Genomic DNA, 27,597 nt, shown 5'->3' with positions numbered 1-27,597 from the left:
CCTAAAAGGCTTATTTAAATTCTTCAAGGATTAAAAAAAAAACATCAGAGGATACCAACTTTCCCATCCCTCAGACAAGGATTTGTGTTTATTCTTTATGATTTCCCTTAATAGTAATTGTTATTTATGGATAACTCCCAAGATTCTTTAATGATAGTTCTTTAAAAAATGGCCAAAGCAGAATGTGTTGCTGCTTTCTTCTTCATTCTGTAATCATGCAGCAAATGGGAGGAAGGGAGATGCAGTCTTATCACACCCATATCAAAATACTTCTATAGCTTCTATAGCTTCTATAGCTTCAACCTTCTGACCACACCCTGTAGCTTGGAAGGAGTGTTCCTTTACGCCATGAAGGATTCTTTTTTCTGTACTAAGTTAGAGGTGGGATTTTCAAGATTTATATTAATAAGGAAAAAGAAAAATAATTAAAATCAATATCAGAAAATAGATGGTTTCATAAGTTGGTGTAAGAGTGCCTAAGTACAAGCAATACATAGGAGAAAGGTGTATGGTCTCAACAGTCAGAATGGCTAAATCTTTATTCGAACCTGTGATTTTGGGGGTAGAGGTGTCCACTAGTTTTTCAAACACACACGGCAAATGTAAAGAACTTTCCAGAATTGAAGTCAAAGCTATGGGTAAGGTAACCAAGTGTTGATGAGATCAGGACACTTTTGAGAGCAAAAGTCAGTGTTGGGAATAATTACACACCAGAACTGTTCGGCACAAAAAATAGGACTTATGGTCACCTGAGTTCTAGACCTCAATAGTTTGTTCACAGGTCACATAATTTAAGGTGCAATGAAATGAAAGTCAGGCATTTCCTCCTGTTCTGGCCTCTAAGTTGAAGTGCTGTTTCGTTATGTAAAATACAGGTGGTTCAAGGGCCTGGAAATGCCAAAATGAGATTGTCGTAGTCGTTAGGCTTTTCCTGTTGCTTTTCAAGTCAAGGTGACGGTGTTTGGAGACCATGCTGAGTGGATTCAGGGCCCAGCCCTGTAGGTACTTAATGACTTCAGTGTGGGCTTTTAATCTCCTGCCCAAGTGTTATCTTACTTGCCCAGACAAGCCTTCCCCATTCTAGGAGAGTGTGGGAAAATTAACACTGCCTGAGCGACCGGGGAAGGAAAGAAATGTCTGAAGCTAGTTATGAATTGCATTAGTATTTATTTTAATGCGGTCTGGAAACGTACAGCTTGAAATCTCTGTGCTGCTTAAGGAGAGACCAGCACCCTTCCATGGAGGTAAAAAAAGAAAAAGAGGATTGAAAAATATACAGAGCATGGCAATCTTTACTGCTGGAGCTAGCTCTCAGGAAACCTGAAGTGCTGAATGTAATAAAATGTTGACAGCAGTTTCACTTAACATGCGGGAACTCTGGACCAGAACGACATCTTTGGCACCAAAGGAAATCAGGAGAATAAAAGCAGTCGTCAGGATTTGAAGTAAAGCCACAGATTATTACCATCTGTACATTTTCCAGACCCCATGCAAAACCAGAAAGCCAGGACCCAGACCGGAGAGTAAGTATATTGAACTCTGGGGTATGTTGTTACAGGGAAGGAACTCAGAAATTGGTCTGAATTTTAAGTACAATGCTTCATAAAACCTGACAATTTTTTTTTTGTCTGGTGACCGTGTCCTAATAATTCATTTGTGGAAAATCTGGAACATCAGGAGGAGTTATTTGTGTGTTTCTTGTGGGAGCTACCATTGTTATAAACCTTTATTATACCAGGCCTTCGTACTTTCATGGTTTCTCTGTAAATGTAGCGTTATTTGTAAATTGCTCTCCAATTTCAGATTGTTCTTATACAGTGTGTTTTCGTGTTCTTTCCAGAAACTTGTGGAAAGATCATCATGGGACACATTTCAGTGTTTGGATAAATGATTGGTTCATCACTGTCACATATCACTTAGCTACTATTTTTCTGTTTTTTTATCCAAAAGAAGGTACTTTCAGATGAGCCTGCATTAAACATCTTTAGATTAATTTTCTGCCTCATGTTGACTGACATTATAATTTGAGCCAACAGCTACCTTCCCTACAGTTGAGACTTGTATAGAGACTAAGCATAAAACACAAAACTTTTAGACTGTGTGTGCTTTAATCAGGGCTGATGTTTGTTCAGAGATCTTAGACCTCAACTTGTAAACGCTAGCCCTTGAAAAGCTAGATTCACTGAGGGGGGCTGGGGATGGGAGTGGGAAGAGGGGAGATGAGCTTATTCTTTTTCTATAAAAAGAGAATGTATATTTTAAAATAACAAGTAGTGAATAAGAGAGGCCAGTGTATCTAAAATGTTTACATAAAAGAGTTAAATCCTATGGCAATGGGACCATTAGGTAAACTATTTGACATCTCATTGAGAAATAGAAACTTTCTTATAAATGGGTTTGATATAAAGCTCTGAGAATAAAATTTAATGGGATGGTTTTAACTTGGAAATAGCAATTAATGACAGATTGCAGAAGTCAGCCAATTAATTGTCACTTAGTGCTTTTCTATCCAACACATATGAAAGATTGTTTATAAACAGGGAATATTTTTTTTAATGTGCATACGAATTTCGTATAATACTTGGCAGCTCTTGGCTAGTTTGGCAGCATTAAAATCTTAGCTCTTAGACTAGTCTTCTGGATATGAAATGTTCCATGGATAGATTTGTTCTTTCCTTGCAAGCCTGTAAATCTTAATGTTTAGCAAGACATTCTTCTCTGCAATGTTTTTCTTCAGTCAACTTAAATTCTCAGCATAATTTAATATGAAGTGTTTGGCCAAATTAAAATGAGGGAAGGGTCCCACACCTGTTGAACCCTAGGTTAGCAACTACGTTGAATCACACACATTGTGCTTAATTCTGAAAACTACTCTTCCCAATGTTCATTTTGCAATTAAGGTGTGTATATGAGTCTCTCTTACTGCAGGGTGTGCTTTCGTGTTAGGACAGCCCAATCCATTTCTTTAATTAATGATGCAGATTCTTAGTTCATAGACCAGTCTCAGGGGAGTAATTTAACATATGTGAAAGGGCTCATGAAGCTTTCTGGACTCTTGGGTCCTATTTGATAGATTATTGCTTCAATATATTAAATGGACCCCAGTGTTCTAAAAACAGTCATATAATTTCCACATGTTCATTTTTTCTTGCTGGAAGGTGTAACTTACAGCAAGAGTAGCTTAGAAATCCAAGCTTATTCTTGAAGAAAAACTAATAGGCATGTTTAGCAAACTTTTAAAAATATCTCAGTGTGCGAAAATCTTCAGTGAAGTTTATGAATATGTTTCTAACATGTTTTTAAATGTCTATGTAAGCATCTTAAAGCTTAAGGGAAGAAGTGCTAAATTGGCATAGTTGATTTCCCCTCTTGCAAAATACTTGTGAGCAGCAAGGTCATATTCAGCAGAAGATAGTTGGAATGACGGGTTGAGGAATGTTAATGATTTGTCTGGAGGTGTGCGAGTGTGTGCGAGCCCTTCTCGTCCATCCTGGCTTCTTCTTTTTTTTTTTTAATATTTATTTATTTATTTGGCTGCGTCAGGAATTAGTTGCGGCATGCGGGCTCTTCCATGTGGCGTGCGGGATTAGTTGCCCGGTGGCATGTGGGATCTTAGTTCCCCGACCAGGCATCGAACCTGCGTTCCCTGCATTGGAAGGTGTATTCTTAACCACTGGACCACCAGGGAAGTCCCCATCCTGCCTTCTTTTTGAAGTGACAGTTGGCATTTTAGCTGCTTAGTGATGCCAGCTCGATAGGAATCTTGAGTTCATCACGCAAATTCTGGGACCGCTCGGGTCCCAGCTGCTCCAGTGTGGGTCAGGAGCAGGGCAAGCCTCGCCGAAGCCGGCAGCTGCCTTGGCAGGTCTGTTCTGAGTCAGCTTCCCGTCTAGAGTTTCATTCCTGGCCTGGCTGGGGGCTCCCTGATTGGTTTGCGTGGAGTCTTGCTGCAGGGTTGTACCTCTCACGGAAACGTGCTAGGTGTGCACCCTGGGACCCAAGCAGGCCAGCCCTAGGAGATCCGTCTCCAACCAAACCAAGGGGCCACCCAGGGATCTGCCTCCCTGGAAGCCGCCGCAACTCTCAGCCACTTGTCCCCGGCTGACTCGCAGCGAATGGCAGGGTGGTCCAGAATCATAAAAATGTCATCTTGCAAGTAGCTGGCAAGGACCCTGGGGCATGGTAACGCCCTTGCCTAAGATAATGGGGGTGTTTTGCTCTTAGGGAAAAAGGGGAGGAAGGTGTCACGTTGCTACTTTAAAAATAGTTTTTTTTGCAGTGGTGTCTGTTGAAAAGTTACCGCATATGTATTCGTGTCGGTAGCTCTATTCTCTTTGGCACTTATCCTATGGGATTTAAGCCGTCGACTACCAACTCTCATCGAGAATTTGCTATGGAGAGTCCTGAAGGTTTGGTCCGTGCCATCTAAATGAGGAGAGAAGGCACATGAACAGCAGCGAATAATATGAGTGTATAATCAGAGCCAAGTTGTGTGGTGCCGGCCCGAGTGCTGCAGGGGTTCAGAGGACAGAGGTGCAGCCAGCGTTCCTCGTCTGTCTCAGCGGTAATCCTCCTGCCTCCTGCGAGGTCGTCCCAGCCCAGCCACCTCCCACTGCAGCCTAGACCCTTTGCTTCCCGTGTACTAACATGTCAGGATCCCGCCTCTGTGAGTTTGAAGTCCTGCCCTGACTCAGCTGCTCCTCGAGCTCTGTTCTTTTACCTCTGCACCACACTACCTAAAAGACTGTGGTGCTTTCGTTCGTTCTTTTGTCTTTGTGAAATTATCCTCCCCCGAATCACCAGTAACCTTGGGATGGATGAACTTTTTTCCAGCCCTGCTCCTCTAGCTCTCAGCCATGGCGGTTGTTGTTGGTCTCCTTTTCTCTTTTGCTCGTCTTGCTTTCTGGAAAGTCGCTTTGTTTCTGTTTGGCATCCATTCTGCATCCGTTTGATTGGCAGAACTGCTCCCGCCCACACTTAGGTGAGAATTTCCCAAGTTTCAGGCCCGCCTGTCTCCCTGTTTTCGCCGTCGGATTTGTCCACTCACCTCCTTGAGCTGTCACCGTAGAGGATTCGCTCATCCACTTCTCCAACATGTATTAAGTGCCTCGGCACCAGGCGTGCATCTAGGCATTGAGGGCGGCACGGTGACACGACAGGTGGGTGCCCGCCTCCTGGAGCCTGTGGCCCAGGGAGGAGGAGAGACAGGTACCTAGCTCACGTCAGTACAGTCGGGAAGCCAGCCCGTGGGGAGGCATACTGGTCCTATGAGAACCCCTGGGGGCACCTGACCTGACCCGGAGCCCTAACCTCTCTCTTGAACTTCAGGCTCTCCTGGGTGAGCTGTCGCCACCTCAAACACACCGTGTCTAAGAGGAAAGGATCTTTTCCTCCAAGTTATGTACCCCCCATACTGTTCTGTTTCTGGCAAGGGAACCAGCTCGTCCCCCACCTACTTAGGCTGGAAACCTGGGCGTCACACAGATTTCTGATTGCCCTTCAGTTCCTCACCCAGTCTCTCACCCGCTTCTGTCAGCAACTCCTCCGTAATTGCTCTCAATTCTGCTCCCTACTTTCTATTCCCATTGCCGCTGCCAGCGGCCAAATCCTCACCACTGCCTTTCTGCCCTCTTTAATATTTATAAATGGGCCATTTACTGATTCAGAGGAGGTTTACCAAAATTACCCAAGTAGTTCATGTTCATGGTGGAAACATTTTAGAAAATACAGAAAAACAAAGAGAACGAAGGAAAGAAAGAAGGAAAAGTCACGTTTCACCACTCAGATAACATTCCTATTAAAGCTCTGATATTTAACCTCCTAAACTTTTCTCCACGGTATCCACATATCAAAATATTCTCATATGTAAAACTGTGAAAAATATCTTACAAACTGTGATTCTATTCTCTGTATTGTTTTGGAGCCTACGTTTTTTTTGGTATTTATATATGTTCGTTCTCCGACGTCTGTAAATATAATTATTTGTAATAATTTTTCATGGCTGAAATAATTTGTACTTTAACCTGTACACCATTTCAATCATTGGTACACCACTGCTAGGTCATCTTCTTAAAACATTTTTCAGTCTTGCTATTCTTCCGTGCAGAAAACCATCAGTGGCTTCCTATTGCCTGCACACACATACACAAACACACACACACACACACACCTTCCTCTTTATATAGGGCGGTTTTTCTGACTTTCTTCGTCTTCAGTATTCCTTCCCTCATCAGGAATAAGATTAAACCACATTTTGGTGGTTATCGTACAAGAACCCCTTATATGGTACATCTTGCAGGACGGAGGGACCTCCAGAATGATGGAGGGACGGTCATTGGCATGTCCCCAGCACTCGCTCAGCACCTTGCTTCTCTCTTTTCCTTCACTGCTGTCCAGTGTCCTGGGGTTACCGATGTGACCAAGGCCCCTCCGAGCCCCGGCTCCTGTGCAGTGAGAGTGGGAGACAGCTGTGTCAACACACGGATGCAATAGGGCAGGACCATGGTGCCACGGCGGCAAAGGGCTCTGATGGGGTGACTTCGGAGCTAGTCTTGAAGTGCGCCAGGAACTTACCAAGTTAAGCTGGTGATCAAAGAGGATGGGGGAGAGAAGTCTGCAAGATGGGGCGCCATGGGCAGTCCTTGGAAGGAAGGTGGGGAGCCGGAGTACGGGTGTGGGTATGGCCGTGGTGAAAAAGAGATGGCAGGTCCAGGCGGGGAAGGGCCTCTGCAGGGAGCTCTCAATCCACCCAGACGGTCTTCATCAGGCCAATTAAATGGTGAAGCACAGAGAAGCAGCCTGGCCCTTGCTCCCCAGGAAGTCATGATAGAAACCAAGATCAAGTTCTGTGTTTTTATGATTTTGATATTATAAGTCAAATCTGGAAACCCAGATGTTACTGGGCAATCCAGCTTATTTTATTGAACTGACTGGATTTGTTTTTTTCTAGGCTAGCAAGAGACTAGAAAGCCTTTATGATGTCTTAGACTTCCTTTTCTTCGTCTCAATATTTCTTTTATTAGGATTAGTTCATGTCAGTTTTATTCACTCATATAAAGGCAGTTTAGAGTGTGTGTGTGTGTGTGTGTGTGTTTACACATTTGTCAACACATTAAAGCTAGGCAAAACTATAACTATACCTCTTTGGGGAAGAAGCGAAAACCCTTTTTGCTGTTCAAAGGTAACACATAATTCTACAATTAGATATCTGTGTTTTTAAGATCACATCCCTTTTTGCTGATGTCTGTACCCATTTTGTATTTAGTTCACTGTGAATTTTTAACTCAAAGAAAATAACTCACTCCAGCTTTTGAATAAGGAGACAAGGAATTATTCAAGCTTCACAAATAGAATCACAGTGTTTTAAATTGTGAGGGATTTTCCATTTGGTCCAACGTCTTCATTTTACAGAAAAGGAAATTGAGGCTGTCATAGGTGAAGCAATTTGCCCAATGTGATGCAGCTAATCAGCAGCTCAGCCAAAATCAGAATCCAGGATTTCTGGCTTCCAAGTCCTATGACCTTTCCTTTGCCCAATGCCTCCATCCTACTTAAAAAAACAAAAGGAAAGGAAAAAAAAAAAAAAAAGAAATGGAGAATTGAGCTGACACATTGCTTTAATTCTCCTGCCTCTTTACAGAGTGTGAAAAATCCTGATGTACTTTAAAAGAAACATTTAAAAATGTATCCGGACTTGTAAAGAAGATCAGGAATATTTGTGATATGCTAATTAGAACGTATCTCATTATGCAGGAAACAGGAAACTTGGCAGAGGGGGATGCTTTTCAGAGTAACTTAAGAAAACTTCAAAGGTAGGACAAAAGAGTGTTCTTTTTATTTATTTGATAATGTGTGGCTGCCATCAAATTTCTGATAGGGTCTGACACCTTTATAATAAGCCCCATAGAAACTGGGGGATCTGTCAGACACATGGAAGGAAAAGTAAACAATTTCATTTCCATCTGAGTTTCCTCAGATGTAAGTGAGGGCCTTTCCCGCAGGGCTCACCTGCCAGGCTTCTTCCTGTAGAGACTTGTCTGTGCTACCATTAGTCATTTGCCGAGGGACTGTATTTTGGCAGCCACGCTAATCACTCCAAGGTGACCCACTAGTTGGAGAAACAGATCCTTCTCCGTTGTTACGGAACACGAATCCAATGATGCGAGTCGTTATTTGGGGGAAGAAACGACCAAAGCATATTTTCTCCCCAGGCCGCCAATTTCCCCAGATCTCTCCTAACTAGAAGCACCGTTTCTTCCAAAGAAGTTCTAAGTGCCATGAGGAGAAACACCAGAACTTGGTCAGATTTCAAGTTCAGGAGTAGACCTGAGCTCCCGGATGAGAGAAGAAGCTGCCCCCCGCCCCTGGGGAGTCCAGAGAACCCCCCCACCATGGGAGTGGGTCATCCTGTCACCTTGGCAGGGCCTCACCCTGCTGCTCTGGGGCAAACAGTGCCCCTCCTGCCCACTGTCTGCCGCTGCACCCGACTAGACCATTTCTGGTGTGTTTGATGCAAAGGTGAAGTTGGCCTGGCTGTGAAGTTCATAGGTACCCGAGAAGGTGAGGGGGAAGGAGAGTACTCAGCTACTCTTGGCCTGTGACAGCCTCTAGGTAGAAAAGGTCCCGGGGAAAGATAAGGACACCTCAAGATACCAGTCCTGATTTTAGAAGTGTCTTCCAAGCAGGGTTTAGTAGAACACATGTGAATTTTACAATTCGAACAAACTGGTTTGGGATCCCAGTTTTGCTCGCTGCCTGTGTGACCATGAACAAGTTACTCATTCTCTCTCTGCACCTCAGTTTCTTCATCTGCGAAGTGAGTCATGGTGGTTACTTGAGGGTTTTTTTTCTGAGGCTTTGATGCGATGACATAGATGAAGTGCCTAGCAGATTGTAGGGCTCCTTGTGGGACCTCAAAAATAGGGACAGTTATCAGTATTCCTGTATTCATGATGATATAAACACCAGTACGTCAAAAAACAGTTTAAATCAAGACCCCAAAGAGAGCCAGAATATAAACTGGCAGCTCGAGGAATTATCACAAAGTGGAGACATACTCAGGGAACGACCAACCAGGTGAAAACGAGAATGTCAGCAGTGTCCCAGAGGCCTCCTCCTCCCTCCCCATCTGCCTGACTCTCCCTTCCCTCCTCGCCAAGTAGCCGCTTCCCCAAGCTTCTAACACTCAACAGATATTCAGGGAGAGTCTCCTGGGTTCCGGGCACTAAACCACGGTGGACAAGGTAGACAGGGTTCTTGTCCTCAGGGAGCTTACACTCTAGGGGCAGGAACCAGACAGCAAAAAGATACATGAATACATTAATGTGATGTTTTCTGATACTGCAAAGTGTTGTGAAGAAAATAAGACAGGTTAAGGGGCTGGAGAATGGCCACCAGAGGATCCTTCTGAAAGGGGGGGGGTCAGGGAAGGCCCTTCCTGAAAAGTGACATTTGGGAAGACCTGGGGAGGAGTAGCCCCCGCGGAGGGAGAAGCCTGGGGTCTGGAGGATGTCTGAAGAGTAGGAAGAAGGCCAGCGTGGAATGAGAAAGCGGTCTTTGAGGAGGCAGAGTCCATGTCGTGAGGGCCTGATAGACTATGGGAGGGAATTGGGTTTTGTTCTAACTGAAATGTGTCTTAAGGTCCACTGTCGTCAGTGCCGTGAAATGAAGCGTGGATTGCTTCCACGCTGTACCCCCAACACCGTCTTGCTGAACGCTGGGTAACGCGTTCTCCTTTTGTAAAGCACGTTCACATGTAGGGTCTCCTTTGAGCCTCATGACCACCGTGTAAGGCCCACCAAAAGGTCTGATCATGTCCTGTGATCGAAACTGTGAGGCCTTAAGCCTTGTTGCAGAACTCCTTACCGCACAAGGAGCACAGCCATCTTCCTATTTGCATTGGTAATGTTGTAATGGCTCAGAATCTTCCTGCCTAAGAATTCAATTAACTCCTGCAGGGGCCAGGTGCTCTCGTGTCTCCCAAAAGGTTATCTGTGGAACATCAATCACAGACAGTGCTCATGAAAGAAGGGGTCCCTGTCGAGTAAATGTGGACATGGGGCACAGTGCCCCCTCCCCCGGAGAGTCCCAATGTAAAATGTTGTAAAGGCTCTGAGAAGTTCTGCAGTAATGAAATACTTTAACCCAGCCATTTCCCCCCCCCCCCCCCCCCCGTGGCCACAGAACCGCTTTTTATACGCAGCATCCGTTGACATCTGGGTCAGTTCTCCGAATGCCTTTTGGAAAATACCAGCCCGAAGAGTTGCTATTTAGTGTTTACTAAATGGTCTCTTGAAAGAGTTCAATTATTTCGTGAGCCTAAAACTCCTCTCTATGTAAAAGGATTAGAAGCCACATTCGTAAAGCACTTCCATATGCTTAGCACGAAGAACCTGGACAAACGGAGATCCAAAGTGTTGAAAACCATAAATCCACTCCTGTTTTGAACACTCCTGTTAATTACTTTGTCCTTTGAACTCACAGCATTTCCATTACTATGGTGCCGTGATGGGCTTGTACTTCTGGATACTAGGATGTCAAAGCCGGAACCAGTCTTATCTGGTTTAAGAGATAAATATTCTGAGCCACGCATGGCTTTGATTTTGGATTATTATCTACGAGGATGTATACGTACATAGAAAAGAGTCCATTTATAGATCCCTTGCAATCTTCTGTACCTGTTGCCATACAGATTCCTCTTCTTTTAATTTTTTTCTGCTCTTACCTAGGGATTTACACAACTATATCTGAAGTTGCAGGAAATGTTTTTGATAGATGGTCACAGAAACCTTCCTGAATTCTGGCAGAGTTTGTGGGAAAGTGCCTGATTCACTTCTAGCTTCAACTTTATAATTCCTCACAGATTTTCATGTCTGCTAACACTTGTGTTTCTCCCCGTTTCCTAGCTCGAGCTCCATCTGTGTTGTCTTCTTCATTTTCTTAACTCTGTGGTCCACACTTTTTAAAAATGTTACTTTATTTTAATACTCTGCCTGGAGTTCAGCACTTCTTAAATTAGGTTCTCAAAACAAAAAACTTTGAAATATGAAGAAACGCAGAGGTAAATGGGGCTTTTTACTGCAGGACTTCTCAGTGCCTTTAATATTCTAATACACATTGTTAATCTCCAGAAGGGAGGTAGAACAGTATTTAACTAACTTATTTAACTACTGAACCTCTACCTCAACCCCTTTAATAGCATCTTGTAAGAATGTTATTCTGCAAATCCCTCTTTGCATCAAATCCAAACCTCTCGACCTATATTTTCCTTAACCATTTCTCTAGCATTATGTCCCATTACCCCTTTGATTATCTGTCCCAGTAAACCAATTGTTTTATAATCCTCCTGAAAAACGTTGCATTTCCCTGGGTTTAATCTCTTCTCATGATATTCTCTCTGTCTTCCCCGTGGATCCAATGATCTTTCCTAGCAAATCTGGAATGCTTTATTTTCTTTCTTCTGCACCTATATCAAAGATCACAGTTCTTCAAATCCCAGCTCCTCTGGGAAGACTTTACTGACCAAACAATCCACTAAGAATCTCTCTTGGAGCTATTATGATCTGTACCGCACCTTTAGCCAGTACAGGCTTTCCTCGGAGATATTGCGAGTTCGGTTCCAAATACTGCAATAAGGCGAGTCACAGGAATTTTTTGGTTTCCCAGTGCATGTGAAAGTAATGTTTACACTATACTGTAGTCTATTAAGTGTGCAATAGCATTGTGTCTAAAAAACAGTGTCCATACCTTCATTGAAAAATACTTTATTGTTAAAAAATGCTAACCATCACCTGAGCCTTCAGCGAGTCGTAATCATTTTGCAATAGTAGCATCAAAGATCCCCATCACAAATATTAATAATGAAAGAGTTTGAAAATATTGCGAGAATTACCAAAATGTGACACAGAGACACGAGGTGAGCAAATCCTGTTGGAAAAATGGCACTGATAGACTTGCTCGACACAGGGTTGCCGCAAACCTTCAATTTGTAAAACACGCAGTATCTGTGAAGGACAAGAAAACGAGGCCTGCCTGTATTATGAATGTTTACTGACTTGTGGTTTATCACATATATGCTCTCTCTGCTCCTTGGGGCTAAAACCTGTGTGTGTGTGTAAAATCTCTCGCTGAGCTTTGCACACAGTGGAAACTCCGTATCCAAAAGGATAGTTTGTATTTTGTTTAAAAGACTGGTTATTCATCTCTCTTACTGGATACTAGGAGTAGGATGGGGCAGGATTGTTGGGTTACCTACCTCTTGGTCAGTGAGGTGGGCAGAGTCTTTAGAAAAGGAACGAACAACTGCTGTAGAAATCACAACAAGCAAACATATTAAGCACATAGAAGGGTGAATACAAAGCACTGTTATTTTCCCTAAATGAGCTTGCAGTCTGTTGGGGAGATATACACAATTTAATAAAAAGGCCATGCTAGTTGTACCCAAAATCATGATAGGAATATAGAATTGAGGATGGTTAATGTAGGGTGGCCTGGGGGGCTATAGGAAGGCAGATACAAGGCACATAAGGGATGCGAAGAACAAGAGTCACCAAAGAAGAAATAGTGATTTAGGCTAAGAAGAAAGACAAACTACGAATTCGGAAGGCAGAGAGGAGGGAAAGGAAATTCCAAGCAGAGGGAAAAAATCCTGTAACTGATGCCTAGAAACAAGAAACCTTGGCTTGTAGGCTGCATGGGGAGACATTGTGGCGACCAAGGTGGGGTTTGGGGGAGTCCTGTTGTGAAGGCTTTGAACCACATGGGCACGGAACGGCCATTGGAACAAAGTTTAAACTGGGGAGCGATGCGATCACTTTGGGAAAAATGGAGGTCGAAGCTGACTGCAGATGAGAAAAATGAGATTGCCACGGGTCCAGCTTTCTTTGTTATTCCCAGCAGACCCGGGTGCTGTATCAGGAGTCGAGAAAACTTGCAGCCTAGTTGTGGGGAGAGAAAGATGTGCGTGCAGGGGACCATTCAGCTCCTCGTGGGTGGTGCAGGTGCCTTCAGCTCCCCACCACCTTCCAGGGGCCACACCTCAGCTCGCTCTTTGATAACAAGAGCTCAGCCCCTTCAAGAAGATGAGCTGGCCCTGAACTTGAACACCTGATTGCCGATTCCCCTCGCGGTCTCTCTCTCCAGTGTCTCTAACTGGCAGCCTCCAAGATATCATATTACACCGAGTGAGGAAAGAATGTTCTCCATGGTGAACCTGCTCTGACACTCTTAAGATCCTGTTCCCCCTGGTGTTCTGAGTGGGATGGTTCAGACTTCAGAGCTTCCAGGCATGGTTTAAGAGCCATCTGTTTTAATCAGGCATGTTGTATGATTTATGGAGAGAAAGATGATGTCGGGGGAGGGGGCTGGTATATATGATACTCTCCTAATTAGACCCGAGTTATTGTCTAAGTGCAGGGGCCCAGGCAATGATGTGTTTGTATTTTTTTAAAAATATTCATTTATTTATTTGTTTGTTTATTTATTTTGGCTGCACCGGGTCTTAGTTGCGGCATGCATGTGGGATCTAGTTCCCCGACCGGGGATCGAACCCCGGGCCCCCTGCATTGGGAGCGCAGCGTCTTACCCACTGGACCACCATTGTTGCTTTTCGTTTAACTGCTCTTTCGCTTAAAGTTTCAAAGCCCCTTGCTAGTGTTTCTAAAACAGCAACAATTTGTATTCTGGGAACTCTCAGGCTTTTGCTTTTTTTACATAAAAACTACTGGGTCGTCCTTACAGTATTTATTTTATGCCTATACCACCTCCCTTCAAGATAAAAATAGTTAACAGTTTCATAACACTTACTAATGCTCTATATGCCAGACATATGTCAATACAAACTCATCTAATTCTCCTAGTAAAGCCCTGAAGTAGACCCTGGTGTTCTTATCCCCAGAGCGTAGATGAGGGAATTGAAAGAGAGAGAGGTCACGGTGATAGGAATGGTACAGCTGAGATTTGAACCCAGGCACCCAAGATCTACAGTCTGTGCATGTAGACACTCCATCATATTACCTTTCCTCAGATAATTTTTACATTACTACAGTGTAGAAAGATGCTGCTAGTGCCATCTTTTTCTAAAAGAAAGATATATATGTATTTTAACTAATATTCCAGATAGGAATGATGCATTTCCCACTAAGTTTATCTCTTTCCTTCCCAAAAATCCTTGTGGAAAATACAAATGACATCAAAGGTTGCCAGGTGGACTTGTTTGTAGGATGTGGTACAGGAAGTGGAGTGACTTGGAAACTGGGGGAAGTGAGTTTCAGTTTTGGCATCGACTCAGATGAGCTCTGGGACCTTGTACATGTTACTGGACTTTTTTGACCCTGTTTCTTACGAGTACAAGGATTTCAGCCTTAAATTTCCAGGAAGCCATCACACAGGACAGTAAGAGAAAGGGTTTTGGCTGCAGGATCAAACTCTTGAGAGAGATGCAGGACCAGGGTTGGTTCCTCTCAGGATGACCCGGCCTCACAGAACTTTGCTGGAAGTTGTGGAGTCACGAAGAGCAGGGACAGGCCGATCTCCCAAAGAAATGTTACCTTTAGATTAGATTCACCTTTGTATTTTTTCTGGTGTGCTATTTGTCATTTTCATAGAATGATGGGTTTTTTCCAGATTATAAGCTACTACCGTTTGGAACTTTGTCACTGTTTCCTGTTAGCACAAGCATATACATCGCTAACAGAGGAACAAAGGGTAAAGGAGCTTACATTTCTTCCCCCTGTTGTTAGTTTTGTCTATGAATCAGATTTAACCTGAGCCCAACATCTTGACAACACTTCAGGTGTGACTAGTGGCCTTTGCGCTCAATGGTGATAACGTTAGAGCAACTGCGAGTTTTGAATCAGATTGTTATTCTCATTCTGAATTTAATATCTGATTTGTAAGATTTCTCTTTGGTTTCTCATAGTGTTTTTTTAAATAGATCTTTATTGGAGTATAATTGCGTCACAATACTGTGTTAGTCTCTGTTGTACAACAAAGTGAATCAGCCATATGCATACATATATCCCCATATCCCCTCCCTCTTGCGTCTCCCTCCCATCCTCCCTATCCCACCCCTCTAGGTCATCGCAAAGCACCGAGCTGATCTCCCTGTGCTATGCGGCTGCTTCCCACTAGCTAACTATTTTACATTCTGTAGTGTATATATGTCGATGCTACTCTCACTTCGCCCCAGCTTCCCCCTCCCACCCCATGTCCTCAAGTGCATTCTCTATGTCTACGTCTTTATTCCTGCCCTGCCACTAGGTTAATCAATACCTTTTTTTTTTTTTTTTTTTAGATTCCATATATATGTGTTAGCATACGGTATTTGTTTTTCTCTTTTTGTATCGTTGAATGAAACATTTTCCTGTTCAAAAGGGGGTTGAGAATCTAACAGATTATTTGCACCAAGAAAGACATTATTTCATTCTATGGCATTTTGCACCTTTGGGATCCCCTTCTTATTGCTCTTTCTAAGTTTTACATTTAACTTTTCTTTAATATTATTGTACTTAAGAAATCTAGGAATAGAGCAAAATTTAGGCACATGTAAACATTTAATCACCTGGGCCTTCTGGTCAGTAGTAGAAATCTTTGAAGTTTGTTTTCTTATAACTCGTATATTTGGACTGCTGATTTGGTTGTAAATTAGACTTTATTGCAGTCTTGATCAACTGAGACTCTGCACTCACTTTAAAGGGTATAAAATATTAGCTCATGGATAGTTAGGGGCAGGTAATATAAGTCTACGTAAAGTATATGAAATGATCAGTGTATTTTATTTTGTAAATCATGATGTCTAGAGTTGAAGCAATTCGTCCTCACGTTTGCTATCTGTGGTACAAACTAGAGGAGAGAACGAAAAGCTATCTTTTGCTTCTAGCTCTTTTTTTCCATGAGCGGGGGCTATTTTATGTGTCAAGGAATCAGTGGCTAAACTTTCTGTCATTGTGTTTTAGTTCTACAGCTGCCTGTAAACAACTTTATCAATCTTAGAGTAAATCAAGGTAGGAATGTGTTCACTCCATACATATTCCAAAGGTGGGTCCCTCAAGTGTTTAGAAAACAGTTTTTCTCTAAACCTCCCGTTTTAATTTCCAGATAGCACTTTTTTAGGAAATTCCACCAAAACTCTGATTGATTTTGAAACTCCCAAATTGCCTTTAAAACTTACCGAGACTGTTTACTGAGGGTTTAAAGAGTGATTTCAAAAATATGACATAGGAAGAGAGGGTGAAAGAATAGAACTTATTAAGCCCAAGAGCCCAAGGAGCAAAGGGCAGCATGGTGAAGGGTGGACATGCCTCTTCCTGGGCTGGGGGACTGAGGGCAGTGGTGCCACGTGAGCTTTCAGAGAATAAGTCTAATTCCTTCTTGATCAGATCACCATTAAAAGCATAGAAAAAGGTCATAGTCTCTCAGAACAGTGGCCCATCCAGCCATGATCCTGCATTACAGTGGGACTGGCCATTACCTGTCCTTTGTCATCCCGAGAACAGATTTCCCTTTAGGAACCTGGGGTATGTTTCCCATCCAGGCTCTTGTCCCATATAGTTAATGCTTGGCCTGTGCCATTACTTTTGGTCCATTGATGTTCACTGAGCCCCTTTGCTGGTCCAGGTTCTGTGCTGAGCTCAGGAGATACAGAGGGAAATAGCTTCTCCTCTGGATATCTCACAGCCCCACAGAGGGTAATAGATGGGGATTTATCTATTACCCTCTGTGGGGTAAATAAGCAATTTATCACAAAGTGCCACGTGTCACTAGAGCACCCACGGAGAGGTAGGGATGCAGAAGGAGAAGTCAGAGCTCCTTCAGCTTTTCATTCATGTCGTTTGAAATTTGTAGGGAATGAAATTAATATGCCTCTCAAACACTGGAGTACATCCGATGTCTGGGATGTGGGTACTTGCTCGGCAAGTCTGTATTTACCCTAAATGCGTCTCTTTAGCATTATCTCCGTGACTGCAGCCTCTCAGTGGCATCTGGGGTGAAATGTTAAGAAAACATTTGGACATCAGGCCAATAAATCACAGAGACTATTTTGCTAGTCAAGTGTAGTGACATTTTTAGGGAAGACGCTAGAATCCCAGATAGCCATGGACGATCACTTCTTTAAGTCCTTCCTCTACATACGGGTTGGTTAACAGAAGACAGATCTGAATCTTACTAGGGCGTCCGGGTGTGCTGGTGAGGTGGCAGAACCTTCTCCAAAGACGAATGTCCTCCCTGAGGTGAAGGGGGCCCAGGTGCACATGAAAAGCTCAGGGAAATAAGGAACTCGTAATTAAACTAGAGGGAGGCGTGTCACAGCCGTGCTGTGGTCCTGATGGCTGAGGAGCACTCAGATGCTCAGTTTCTCTCCTGGATGCAGCAATGCTAATCCTTTCCTCCAATTCAAGACCTTACGGAATGTAGCAAAACCTCAAAAGAGCAGAAATAAGGTGCCTGGCTTAACTGAATTTTCTGGTTTATTAAGAGTAAACCCTTTTGTTAAAGTAAACCCATTTATTAAAAGTAAGCCATTTTTCCCCCTTCTCTGCTCTTGGCCATGAAAATGTCTTTAATACAATCCAGTGAATACCCTTGAATCTTCTGGGGTTTATTTGGGGTTGGAGGGATTTCCCCAGGTTCATTTGACTTTGGTATTATTCCTCATGGTAACAGATGAAATTCAGATGATTTTCTATAACTTTAAACAACTAAATGAACACTGATTATGTATTTATTTGCTATGTGAAGGTTCTGGTTAGTGAAATTAAAGTTTACCAGTACAGTGTGATGCAGGCTGTTTTTAATATCGATGACAAATACAAGAAAGCAAGCTCTTCTGCTGTCTTTCAACAGTTTTGCCACCAAAAAGAAAGAAAATAAACAATAAAGAAGACAGAATCCACTACTTAAAAATACTGTCAAAGTTATTAAAAGTGGCTAAAAACTGACTATTATTGAAAGCTATTCCTAATCCATGTCTGTTATCCGTGGCGCATAGATTGATGGGTAGAAACAGATGTTCCTAAGGTAGGTATTTCTAAGCTCTTTTTTACTGTAGCCATAGGAATCCCATGAAAGGTTAAAAACTATAATGTATCGCCTTTTCAACTTGCTAAGTTATATTTTCATCGCTGGAGGTAATTTGTATTACTGTATCTATATACCACCTGATTCTACAGTTTGAAAATAGGAAATGTTTTCATTCCTTAGATTAAATCAGTAGAGGTGAAATTCGGCATGAATAAGTCTGAATACTTAGAACAGTAATTTATCATGCTGTTAATTTGCTAACTCAGAATCAATCTTTATTAATTTTGGCTTTACTAATTTTAAATTTTGTGATTAGTTGGATAAAAGTTGGACTAGGGTTATTTTTTCGGATTTATGAACAGGCTTATTAGATTATATAATTGTATAAATAGGAACAATCAGTGACTATTTAAAGCTACTTAAGAGACCATTCTTTGGAAGTTTTCCTGCACTTGAAAAACATTGATAAGCCATTTAAAAATCATTCCTCTCCGTCTAAAGGAATCCTGGAGACGGTTTGCTTTTCCTTGCTTCTTTTATTTGTGATGTATTAATTCCAGGCGTTATTATGTCAGGACCAAGGAATGGGTTTCTAATTAACAGAGGACAACTTTAAACAGACAATCCAGAATGTGACACGGGAATCTTTACCAACATTTGTTTATGAGTTGATTTGGGGCAGCTCAGAACTCATATTTCCAAAGGAAAAAATCATTTAAAATAGTGAATACATTTTTAGATGAAACTACCCACACCTATTTCATTCTTCAAGCAGCTGTGATATTATAGTACTAGTATCTTCAAACCATAATGGTATTATATAACTTACTAGAACTCGAGTGCTAGAGCCATAGTATGATTAAAATGCCTATGGTGGGCTGGCTCACCAAAGTAGTACATTAATACTCTCATCATATTAGTAATTTCTTCACCTATATGAGGGGTAACGTTGGCTTTTTGTACTCTCGACTTGACGTGCATCACCGTTTACAACCTTGTTTCTTAGGACAGTGCATTCTACAGCAGATTGCGGTTTATAAATTTGAAGTCAAAGAACACCTGTGTGCATATTTGATTTATAAGAATGAGAGTAAACTGTTTAATAATAAGAATCTTTAGAGATTGAAGACTCTTTCTTTGAATAGTCGTGTATCCCACGATTACGATCCCCATGGCATTTCCATCGTGCTAAGACTTTCAACATAATAATTATGAATTTCAGTTGTTTCACTGAGCAGGGAGGGTTTCAGTTATTACCACATGAAGAGTGGAATTGCTGATTAATAGGACCTTGTTTGTTGATAGAACTTTACTCTTAAAAATATAAAAGTGTACTTTCTAAGAGGTTTCTTTTTAAAAAAATTTTAATAGCACCATACTTGTTTCTCTTCTTTTTTTTCAACTGAGGTGTAGTTGATTTACAGTCTTATATAAGAGTATCCTTTATTTCACAGTTTTTATTAATTCCAGCTAGTCTTCCCCTGGCAAGCCCACATTCATGGAGTTTGTTGAATGTAAAAATGTTCTTGCTTGAAAGCTTACATGATTCTATCCTGAAAGTTAAACTTCAGACCTAGAAACAAGGCAGATACTGGTTTTACCTGGCATGTTTAATGCTTGCCTAAGGTTATTTATGAGCTTTGTATTTGACTCCTTATGTGTTTTATCTAATGTGAGGCCGCAGTGATTCTCATTCTGGTGAGTGGGCACCATTCCTGCCCGGGTTTAAGAGGAGGTGCCACCCTTACACAGGAACCATGGTCTCTAGTCCTCGGGGTCTGATCTGGTGCTCCAAGTGTGCCCACGGTTTGTTGGGTTTTGTTTTTATTTTCTTTTTCAACTCTCTTTTTCCCTTTAAGGACTGTGAAATCCCTTCAGGGCATAAGAATTGTTTGCCCTCTTCTTGGCTGCCCTTCAGAGGGCATGTCTTTTTTTCAGTACTTCTGATAGGCGTTTCCTGCTCTTTTTTCAAATTGCTAAACTGGAAAAAGTTTTTGAACCTTGAAAACTGTGTATCCTGATCTACTTTCAGGACCCATGCCAGGGAGTTAAATTACGCTAATTGCTTTTAATCTCCTAGTCACTTCAGTTTTGGTGTGAGAACATTGTGGTATGTGTGAACAGGTTTTTGTGCCAGAAGAATAATCGAAAACCCTTGCTCTGAAAAATAGTGCCATTAGGAGCCAGCAGCAGCACATAATGGTGGCAATTAATGACAATCAGGGGCCAATTTACTGCCTGCCGTAGCTGACATTTTTTTAAAGGAGTGAAACATATGAAGTTTATTTTATTATTATTATTTTTTTACTTTGTGCAAGTATTTTTACATCTGCTTGTGATTATTCTGCCTTGTAACTACCACCTCAGGCCCAGTTCTTTTTAGGGGGAAAAAAAATGAATTCCTTATGTAATAAGTTATCATTTGGAAAATTTCTCTGACAGACCGTGAGCTCTTCTTATGAAACATTCGATACAAAAAAAGAAAAAAGAAAAAAAGTGCAGCTGTAATTCACTACAGGAATAGGGGTTTATAATAGAAAGATAGTGGATCTTATGTATCCAAGTTAGTTACTTTTGTGAGGATGAAAATTTGTGCCTCGTATCTGAATGCAATAATGTAATACGAAGGGTTGCAGCTTAAAAAACCCTATCATATGGATAAACTAGAACTTATACCAAGACAGCAAGGCATCAAGGAGAGCCATTTGGATCTTGCTCAAAATCACTTATTTACTAGAAATATCTTCAGTTTAAGCTCATACTGAAGCATACACCCTAAAGGCAGAGTAATCGTCAGATTCCAGAATATGTATAAACATTATATGTACTTAAAAAAAAAACACAAGTGCATTTTAAAAATTTAAATATAAGGAAGAAATACAAAAGCTATGCATCAGAGACCTGAAAGGCATATTTAACATCAATAACAAAAGGGGCCTCTTGCAGATTCTGAAGTGGTGGTTTTTAAAATTAGAAGCTGGGTATGCTGTAACCTAAGAAGCATATGATGTAGCTGTTGCTAGGGTACGGGGACTGCTTTTGCCAAAAGCTGAGTAAACAAACAAGATTAAACCCACGTAAATTGATGGCTCTGGTCCTGACAACTCAATGATCATCTGCTTATTTTTTTTTAATTCTGTGTTTTCTCCCCCTCCAATATCTATGTATCTGACACTTTGGAATTCAGATCTGCTGTCATGAGATTAGTCCGTCATCTTTGTGGTTCTGCTGTTGGCTTTTTCAGTGAAAGTTTGAAGAACGCTGAAAACCCTGGAATCAACCCTAAGACCTAAAAATTTCAGAACAGCTCGTTCCGAGACTTGTGCGTAAGCTGTGAATGTTACTGCTCAGATTTTTAAAGTGTTACTTATTTTTCAGACGCTGTCTCTTTATTTTGAATATGAAGGGAGTCTTAAGTCTTCTCCCTACATGTCACATCCTGTTGGCGCATTTAGATCTGTCCGTAAGTGTTTTTGTATTGCGCCCATATAAAAATGGGGAGGTCTGGTTTGTTTCTTGGAGTGTTCTTGATTTTAGGAGGGTGTTGAAGACTGCCTTGTCAACTATGAAAGGGTTGTGCTAGCAGCACACGGCATGTAACCTTGCTTCTGAAACACAGTGATTTAGGATTGTTTTCATAGCTACTGTGGGTATAATAATACCACCCTTTACCGTCTCACAGGTACGTTGAAAGGCTAAGTGGGGCGATGTATGCGCACAGGCTTCGAGCTCTTTGGAAGAGAGCTATTTCAATCAGGCGTATAATTAGATTCATCCCATTATTATTGTGCTTCTAAAAATTGCACAGGGAAGCTCCATGGCAATGCGGTGTTGTGGTTGTATCAGCTCGAAGCTTCCAAGGCTGCCCTCCTTGGAATGGCTTGTGGCTTGTGTAAGTACGTGGTGAGTGGACCATCATTCCATCTTCCTTCGAGAAGGGGTGCTCTGACTCAGATGCGGTTCTACCAGCATCCTAGCAGATGGCAAGAAACAGATTGCAGAGACTTGGAGAAAAAAAAAAATAATGGCCTGGGTGCATGCCACCCACGCTTGGAGCTGCAACTTCAGTTGGGATATTGTCTTATCGATGACATTGTGGGAAAGTCTTCATCCCCTGGGACAAGTGAGCCTTTTGGAAGTCATTTTTCTTTAGGGGTGCCTGCTTTTCTCTGCAACCTCAGCCCTCCCTGCAGTCAGAACTGAAGAAGAAAGTCTTTTGTATGAGAACCATGTGGCCAGAGCTTGGATTTACAGAATTCTCCTGAAGCAGCGGTAGTCTCAGATTGACTCCTGGAAAGCTCAGAGTCTCAGGAGGACTGAGATTATTAATAAGCTTGTATCACTTTTTTGAGTGTTTTAACTTATCATTTTAAGTAATTGTACAGAACTCTTTTTACCAGTATTTTCTCTCGATTTATAGAACTGTGCACAAATACACACAGAGACTCTACAAATACCGTATAGATTTCCACTAGAATTAAATTTGCGTGTTGTGGGAAACTTTTGGTTTCTGTGCACGCTTAGGAATAGAGCCACATACGTGTCAAAAGCTCCCATTCCTCGGGCGCCAAGTGGTTCTCTGCTGCCTCGTTCACTGGTCAACATTCTTCCCCAAGTGGTCTTCAGCAAAGCCTGTCATCAGGGGCCTGAGGCGATGGGGATTGTGGAGAAACTAAACTCCAATTCTTTTCGTTATTACTCTCTTTAAAACGGAGGTTCTTCCCTTCTTTCTCTTTCTCTCCTCCTCTTCCTACAGGCTTTGATCTTAGACAGGTGATGGTGGATGCCACGGTCAGGGCCTTAGAAGATGGGGCAGAAGGAAGAGGCATTGGGTTCTGTTTTCTCCTCCTTGTTGATAGCACTTCCTGAGGCCGAATCGCTTTTCTAGGGCGTCTGCGCGTGTGCCCCAGACCAGGTCTTCTTTTGAGGAGAAGAGCCGGGGACTGGGTACCACGGGGCTGTGTGACCCGGGGTGTCCTCCCTCACATGCCCTGGGAGCCTGACTTCCAGCCTCCGCATCCGTTGGCTCTTCCCTTGCCTTTCACGCAGCGGTCGTTGGTGCCTCTTTGCAAAGCCCTCTGAGAAACTTGAGTGACAGTATGTGTCTTGTCAAAAGAGGGATGAAGAGGAGGGTCAACTTTAAAACCTGACTCTTGAGAGGGATGTCGATGTGCTTATTTTAATCTTGCATCAGTACCTTGGATGCTCTTGCCCCATAGACCCCCCCAGTTAGCTAGCATGTTTACAGGACCATTTTGCTGATGCTCGAACCCCCATGTGCTCCTCCAGAGGACCACATCTCCTGTTGACCCAAGTTCTGTTTCTTGGGGACACCTGAACCCTGTCCCTGACACACAGGCTTTTTTGACAGCGACCATGTCTATCATCTGAACTTGAAGGGGAGACTCCAAGCAGTCTAAGCCGTTACCCCCGACTTGGCCAGGCTCCAGGCTCTTGGCAGCCTCCCAAACGGGCCGGCCTTCCAGGGGGTGGGCGGCGGGTCCAGGAGCCCGGGCTTCGTTTCCTCTGGGGGCAGTGCCAGCCCTGGCTCAGCTACTTACCTGTTTGGCTCTGATCAGTGAGGGCATGACCACTAGGCTTCTTGGTGTTCCTTGTTTATAACCAGAAAGGGAGCTCCACCAGAGAGGAGTTTTTTACAAATGAGAGTAGCCAGTCAAGTTAAGCGGGGCCAGGAGGAGAGGCTGCCACCTGAAATGATATGAGAGGTGCTAAAGGGCCCCAGCTGTGCAGAGGCCACCCCTCGGGCCGCCTGCCCAGGGGAGGACCTGGGACCTGCCCTTCTCTCCTACGCCTGGCCACGGCCTGAGCCATGTCGCTTAGCTGCTGGGTCCTCCCTCTCGTGTCTGCAGAGTGAGCAGGGCCGATCAGGGGTTGGCAGGTAGGTGATGTAAACGAGTGAAGCGGGCCGAGGGCACATTCTCGTCCATTGTGGCTTGACACACGTGGCCCTCTGAGTACCACTGTGACTTGGGAATTGAGAATTAGATCTCGGTGTGAGAAAAGTTTCCAACAGCGCATGCACCGTGATACACAGCCACTGATATTTTTGCCCGTCGTGTGGGGGAAGGACCCTGGAGCCGTGGAGTCCTGGAGGGCATGTGGTCCGTACATAGGGTCACGACTCAGCTCCATTCAGGAGTAAAGGCCCTGGGCTATGCCAGTGTCAGCCTGAAACAAACAGATGGCCAGATGTTTCTCCAGCAAAGATGGGTTTATTTGGGATCAGCAGAGAATTGCAGTTCAGGGTCTGCAGCCACGGGGAGCCACGGGCAAATCCCCACACAGCAAAGAGAGGAGAAAACTTTTATAGAGGGGAAAAGGAAGTTTGAAGGGCCACGGGAAACAAAGAGTCCCTGGCTTTCCATTGGCTGAGTCCTGGCCAGGAAAGAAGGGGAGTCTTCCTGCTTCCTGTTGGGCTCATCACAGGGTGTGAGAGCTCCCCCTTCTGGCCTCCCAACTCTATTTAATTGAGGTTTCTGTTTATTAATTTTTTACAGTATCTTCAGATTTTTTTTTGGATGCTGTAAATATGTGAAAATTCCCCCAATTTGTTCCTTTTTTTTTTTTTTTTTTTTAGATTTATTTATTTTTGGCTGCGTTGAGTCTTTGTTTCTGCTTGCCGGCTTTTTTCTCTAGTTGGGGTGAGCGGGGGCTACTCTTCGTTGCGGTGAGTGGGCTTCTTGTTGCGTTGGCTTCTCTTGTTGCGGAGCACGGGTTCTAGAGCACAGGCTCAGTAGTTGTGGCACACGGACTTAGTTGCTCCACAGCATGTGGGATCTTCCTGGACCAGGGCTCCAACCCGTGTCCGCCTGCATCTGCAGGCGGATTCTTAACCATTGCGCCACCAGGGAAGTCCCTCCCCCAATTTCTAAAAACACTATACGGATTAAAAATGAAAAAAATAAATGTGTGAGGTGAATTTGACCAATTTTCCATCTTTGGGATAAAAACCAATCCCTAAGTTCTCTTTTAGCTCAGAATTTTATGGGTCTTGGCTTCCTGTTCTCTCTGAACGAGGACCCTGCTGTTCCAAGTGTGTTCTGTGGTTCAACACATCAGCCTCTCCTGGGAGCTCGAGAGAAATGGAGAATCTCAGACCCCATCCCAGACCTACGGGATCTGCATTTTAATACAATCCCAAAGATTACAGTTTGAGAAGCACTGGACTAGAATATCATTTCAGGAAAAGTTCTGCTAAATTATTTTGGAGTGGGGGGAAAACATGAACAGTATGTGAGAACGAATCCAGCCTTTAGATTAATTCACTGATGGAAAGAATGAATGGGTCCAAATATATGAAGATTAGTGTGGGTGAAAGAAGGAAACAGACCTGTAACTTCGGTTGGAATATTGTTTTGCATCCTGTGGGCACCGGGGTGGGATTCATGGAAGCTCTGAGCTTCTGGTTGAGGATAAAGGATTTTTTTTTGTTTTTTTTTTTTAAACTCTGTTAAGAATTCTAAACACCTACCTGATGCCACACTGTGCTTAACTCTTTCACATAATTTATCCCATTAAATCCTGACAACAGAATTTTGCACTAAGAATGATCACTGGAATATTTTAGACTAGGAAACTGAGCTCCAGGCAGCTTAGGAAGTCATCCAAGGCCACCTGCTAGCCGCAGAAAGAGCTGTGATTTGCACCCAGGAGAGCTGGATCCCCACCCAGAGAGCTGTCCAGCTCAAGCTCCTTTTCTATAACTTTGCCAAGGCCGAGCCTTGCTGGAGATAGTAAACAGTTTTTGATTGCTTTTGGGAAAGGTTTTCTCTTAGGTCTTCAATGGAGGGTTTGCCCCATAAAAAGTGAGAGCAGTTCCAAAGTAAGAAATATTTGTCACTCCGTAAGGACCGACTATTCTGTTTTAACAATTGTTTCCTACTCTTAATCCTGGAAGTTGGTTCCTGATTTTGATTTTGAATTCCAATTGCAGACAATAGCAAATCGGGAACATGCATGCAGTTTTGGTGTTGAAAGAAAAGTGAATGAGTGTGAATTTAAAAAGGATGTTCATTGTGCACCTTTTATGAAAAATCTTCCTCTATAACGACTTCTTCAATTTAGTATTTAACATTTCAAAGGATTTTGAAGGACTCTGCCTTCTCAAAAGTTGCCAAAGATTTCAACTTTTGTCATCATTAGACTTCAAAGCAGGGACTGCAGGCGATTTTAATGCCACTGCTTTTAATCCTAACCTTTGTATTGAGATTAGGAACACAAAGCATAGCCTGTAAGGGGTAAACCTAATTTTTGGGGGGGGGGGTTTGCTTTGTTTTTCTTTTACCCAAAGAATTACAATGAAAGCCCCACTCTCTGGAATTGTTCCTTACTCATTGATAGCTTTTTTTTGAAGTTGTAAGCTGTGATGAAATCTGCACAATGGTATCTGTCATGTAAAAAATAGCTGGAGTAATGAAAGGACTTGGCACTTAACAACAGTCAACGTCAAGTGCTCACAGCCTGTTTCCACAAAAGATAAAGAGCCACAAATCTCTCTCAAATTAACTTGTATGTGTCATTAGTTTCGTGTTTGAAGGGTATATGTGTGTGTGGGGAAGTTGGTATAAATTAGCTGCAGTGACCTCAGACAGCCTCATCCCAGCCTCCGCTGACCCATTGCCCATGGGACCCTGCCCGCCTATTATAGCTGCTCTCCCCACTCCCTCTCCTCGTCCCGTCCTTCCCCGCCTCCCTGGACCCTGCATGCACCATTCACACACCTTCCTACTCTTAGCCAATACATCAGATGCAGGTATATGTACAGTGTTCCCAGAGAATAAAAATTCCCAGAAACGTACTATGGAGGCAGCCACAGAACTCCCTCAGTGGGTGGTTTCACCAGCAGCTGAACATCTTACATGGGTTGAGAATGCGACAGGCCAGTGGGATACGGTTAGTAACTTCTCTTCCGATGGTGGTTCTGTCGGTAAGGCTTGTGTAGCCGTAAGTTAAAGTAAGGTACCTCTCAGCGACGTCATTTATCATTAGCAATGTTGGATCCCTAGCATTTGTGGTGCACATTTCCCCATTTTGCAATGGACAGCTGTGTATACTAGCTTCTTGGAGAAATCTGGAGCAGAGTTTTATTTTTTTATTCTATTTTATTGAAGTATAGATGATTTACAATGTTGTGTTAGTTTCAGGTGTACAGCAAAGTGATTCAGTTACACATATATATATATATTTTTTCTTTTTCAGATTCTTTTCTATTATAGGTTATTACAAGATACTGAATACAGTTCCCTGTGCTATACAGTAGGTCCTTGTTGTTTATCTCTTTTATATATAGTAGTGTTATCTGTTAATCCCAAACTCCTAATGGAGCACAGTTTTAGGAGTTACAAGTGGCATAGTTGGTTTGCTGCTGCTGAGTCGAGGGAGAGGGGAGCGGGAACTGTTTGAGGTGTGTGGCTGGCTTCACAGGAGGCTTAGGGAGTGAGATAATAAATAGATGGTAAATAGAAGAGTTATACTTGGGAAGAATGGAAATGAGGACTATGAAAAGGTGAGAGCGTGTTATGGTACAAAGAGTACTGAATCAGAGTCAGAGACCTGGGA

The 27,597-nt window shown here is 42.8% G+C and overlaps 2 protein-coding genes across 13 annotated transcripts in view; both read left to right on the top strand.

Moving 5' to 3' along the window:
* The window catches only part of STOX2 (storkhead box 2), a 208,299-nt gene that overhangs the window by 50,645 nt on the left and 130,057 nt on the right, over positions 1 to 27,597 (top strand). Inside the window, exons 1-2 of one of the 3 annotated variants that reach the window (XM_082375200.1) lie at positions 303 to 1,523; positions 7,753 to 7,811. The exons of 1 other annotated variant lie outside the window; for it this stretch is intronic. The gene's annotated coding sequence lies outside the window, so the exon portion shown is untranslated. Of the gene's footprint in view, positions 1 to 302; positions 1,524 to 7,752; positions 7,812 to 27,597 lie in introns of those variants that run through there. One more of the 3 variants, XM_082375199.1, reaches the window with a different exon arrangement.
* The window catches only part of LOC309619741 (uncharacterized protein), a 189,257-nt gene that overhangs the window by 59,090 nt on the left and 102,570 nt on the right, over positions 1 to 27,597 (top strand). Inside the window, exon 3 of one of the 10 annotated variants that reach the window (XM_082375373.1) lies at positions 27,238 to 27,294. The exons of the other annotated variants lie outside the window; for them this stretch is intronic. Coding sequence (XP_082231499.1) covers positions 27,238 to 27,254 — 17 coding nt within the window. The 3' untranslated portion in view covers positions 27,255 to 27,294. The remainder of the gene's footprint in view (positions 1 to 27,237; positions 27,295 to 27,597) is intronic. 10 annotated transcript variants of the gene reach the window in all.

Source organism: Balaenoptera borealis (genome assembly GCF_965194805.1).
Source record: "Balaenoptera borealis genome assembly, chromosome: 21".
Lineage (NCBI taxonomy): Eukaryota > Metazoa > Chordata > Mammalia > Artiodactyla > Balaenopteridae > Balaenoptera > Balaenoptera borealis.
The sequence above is the reverse complement of the archived record's forward strand: the minus strand, read 5'-3'. Positions and strand labels throughout refer to the sequence as shown.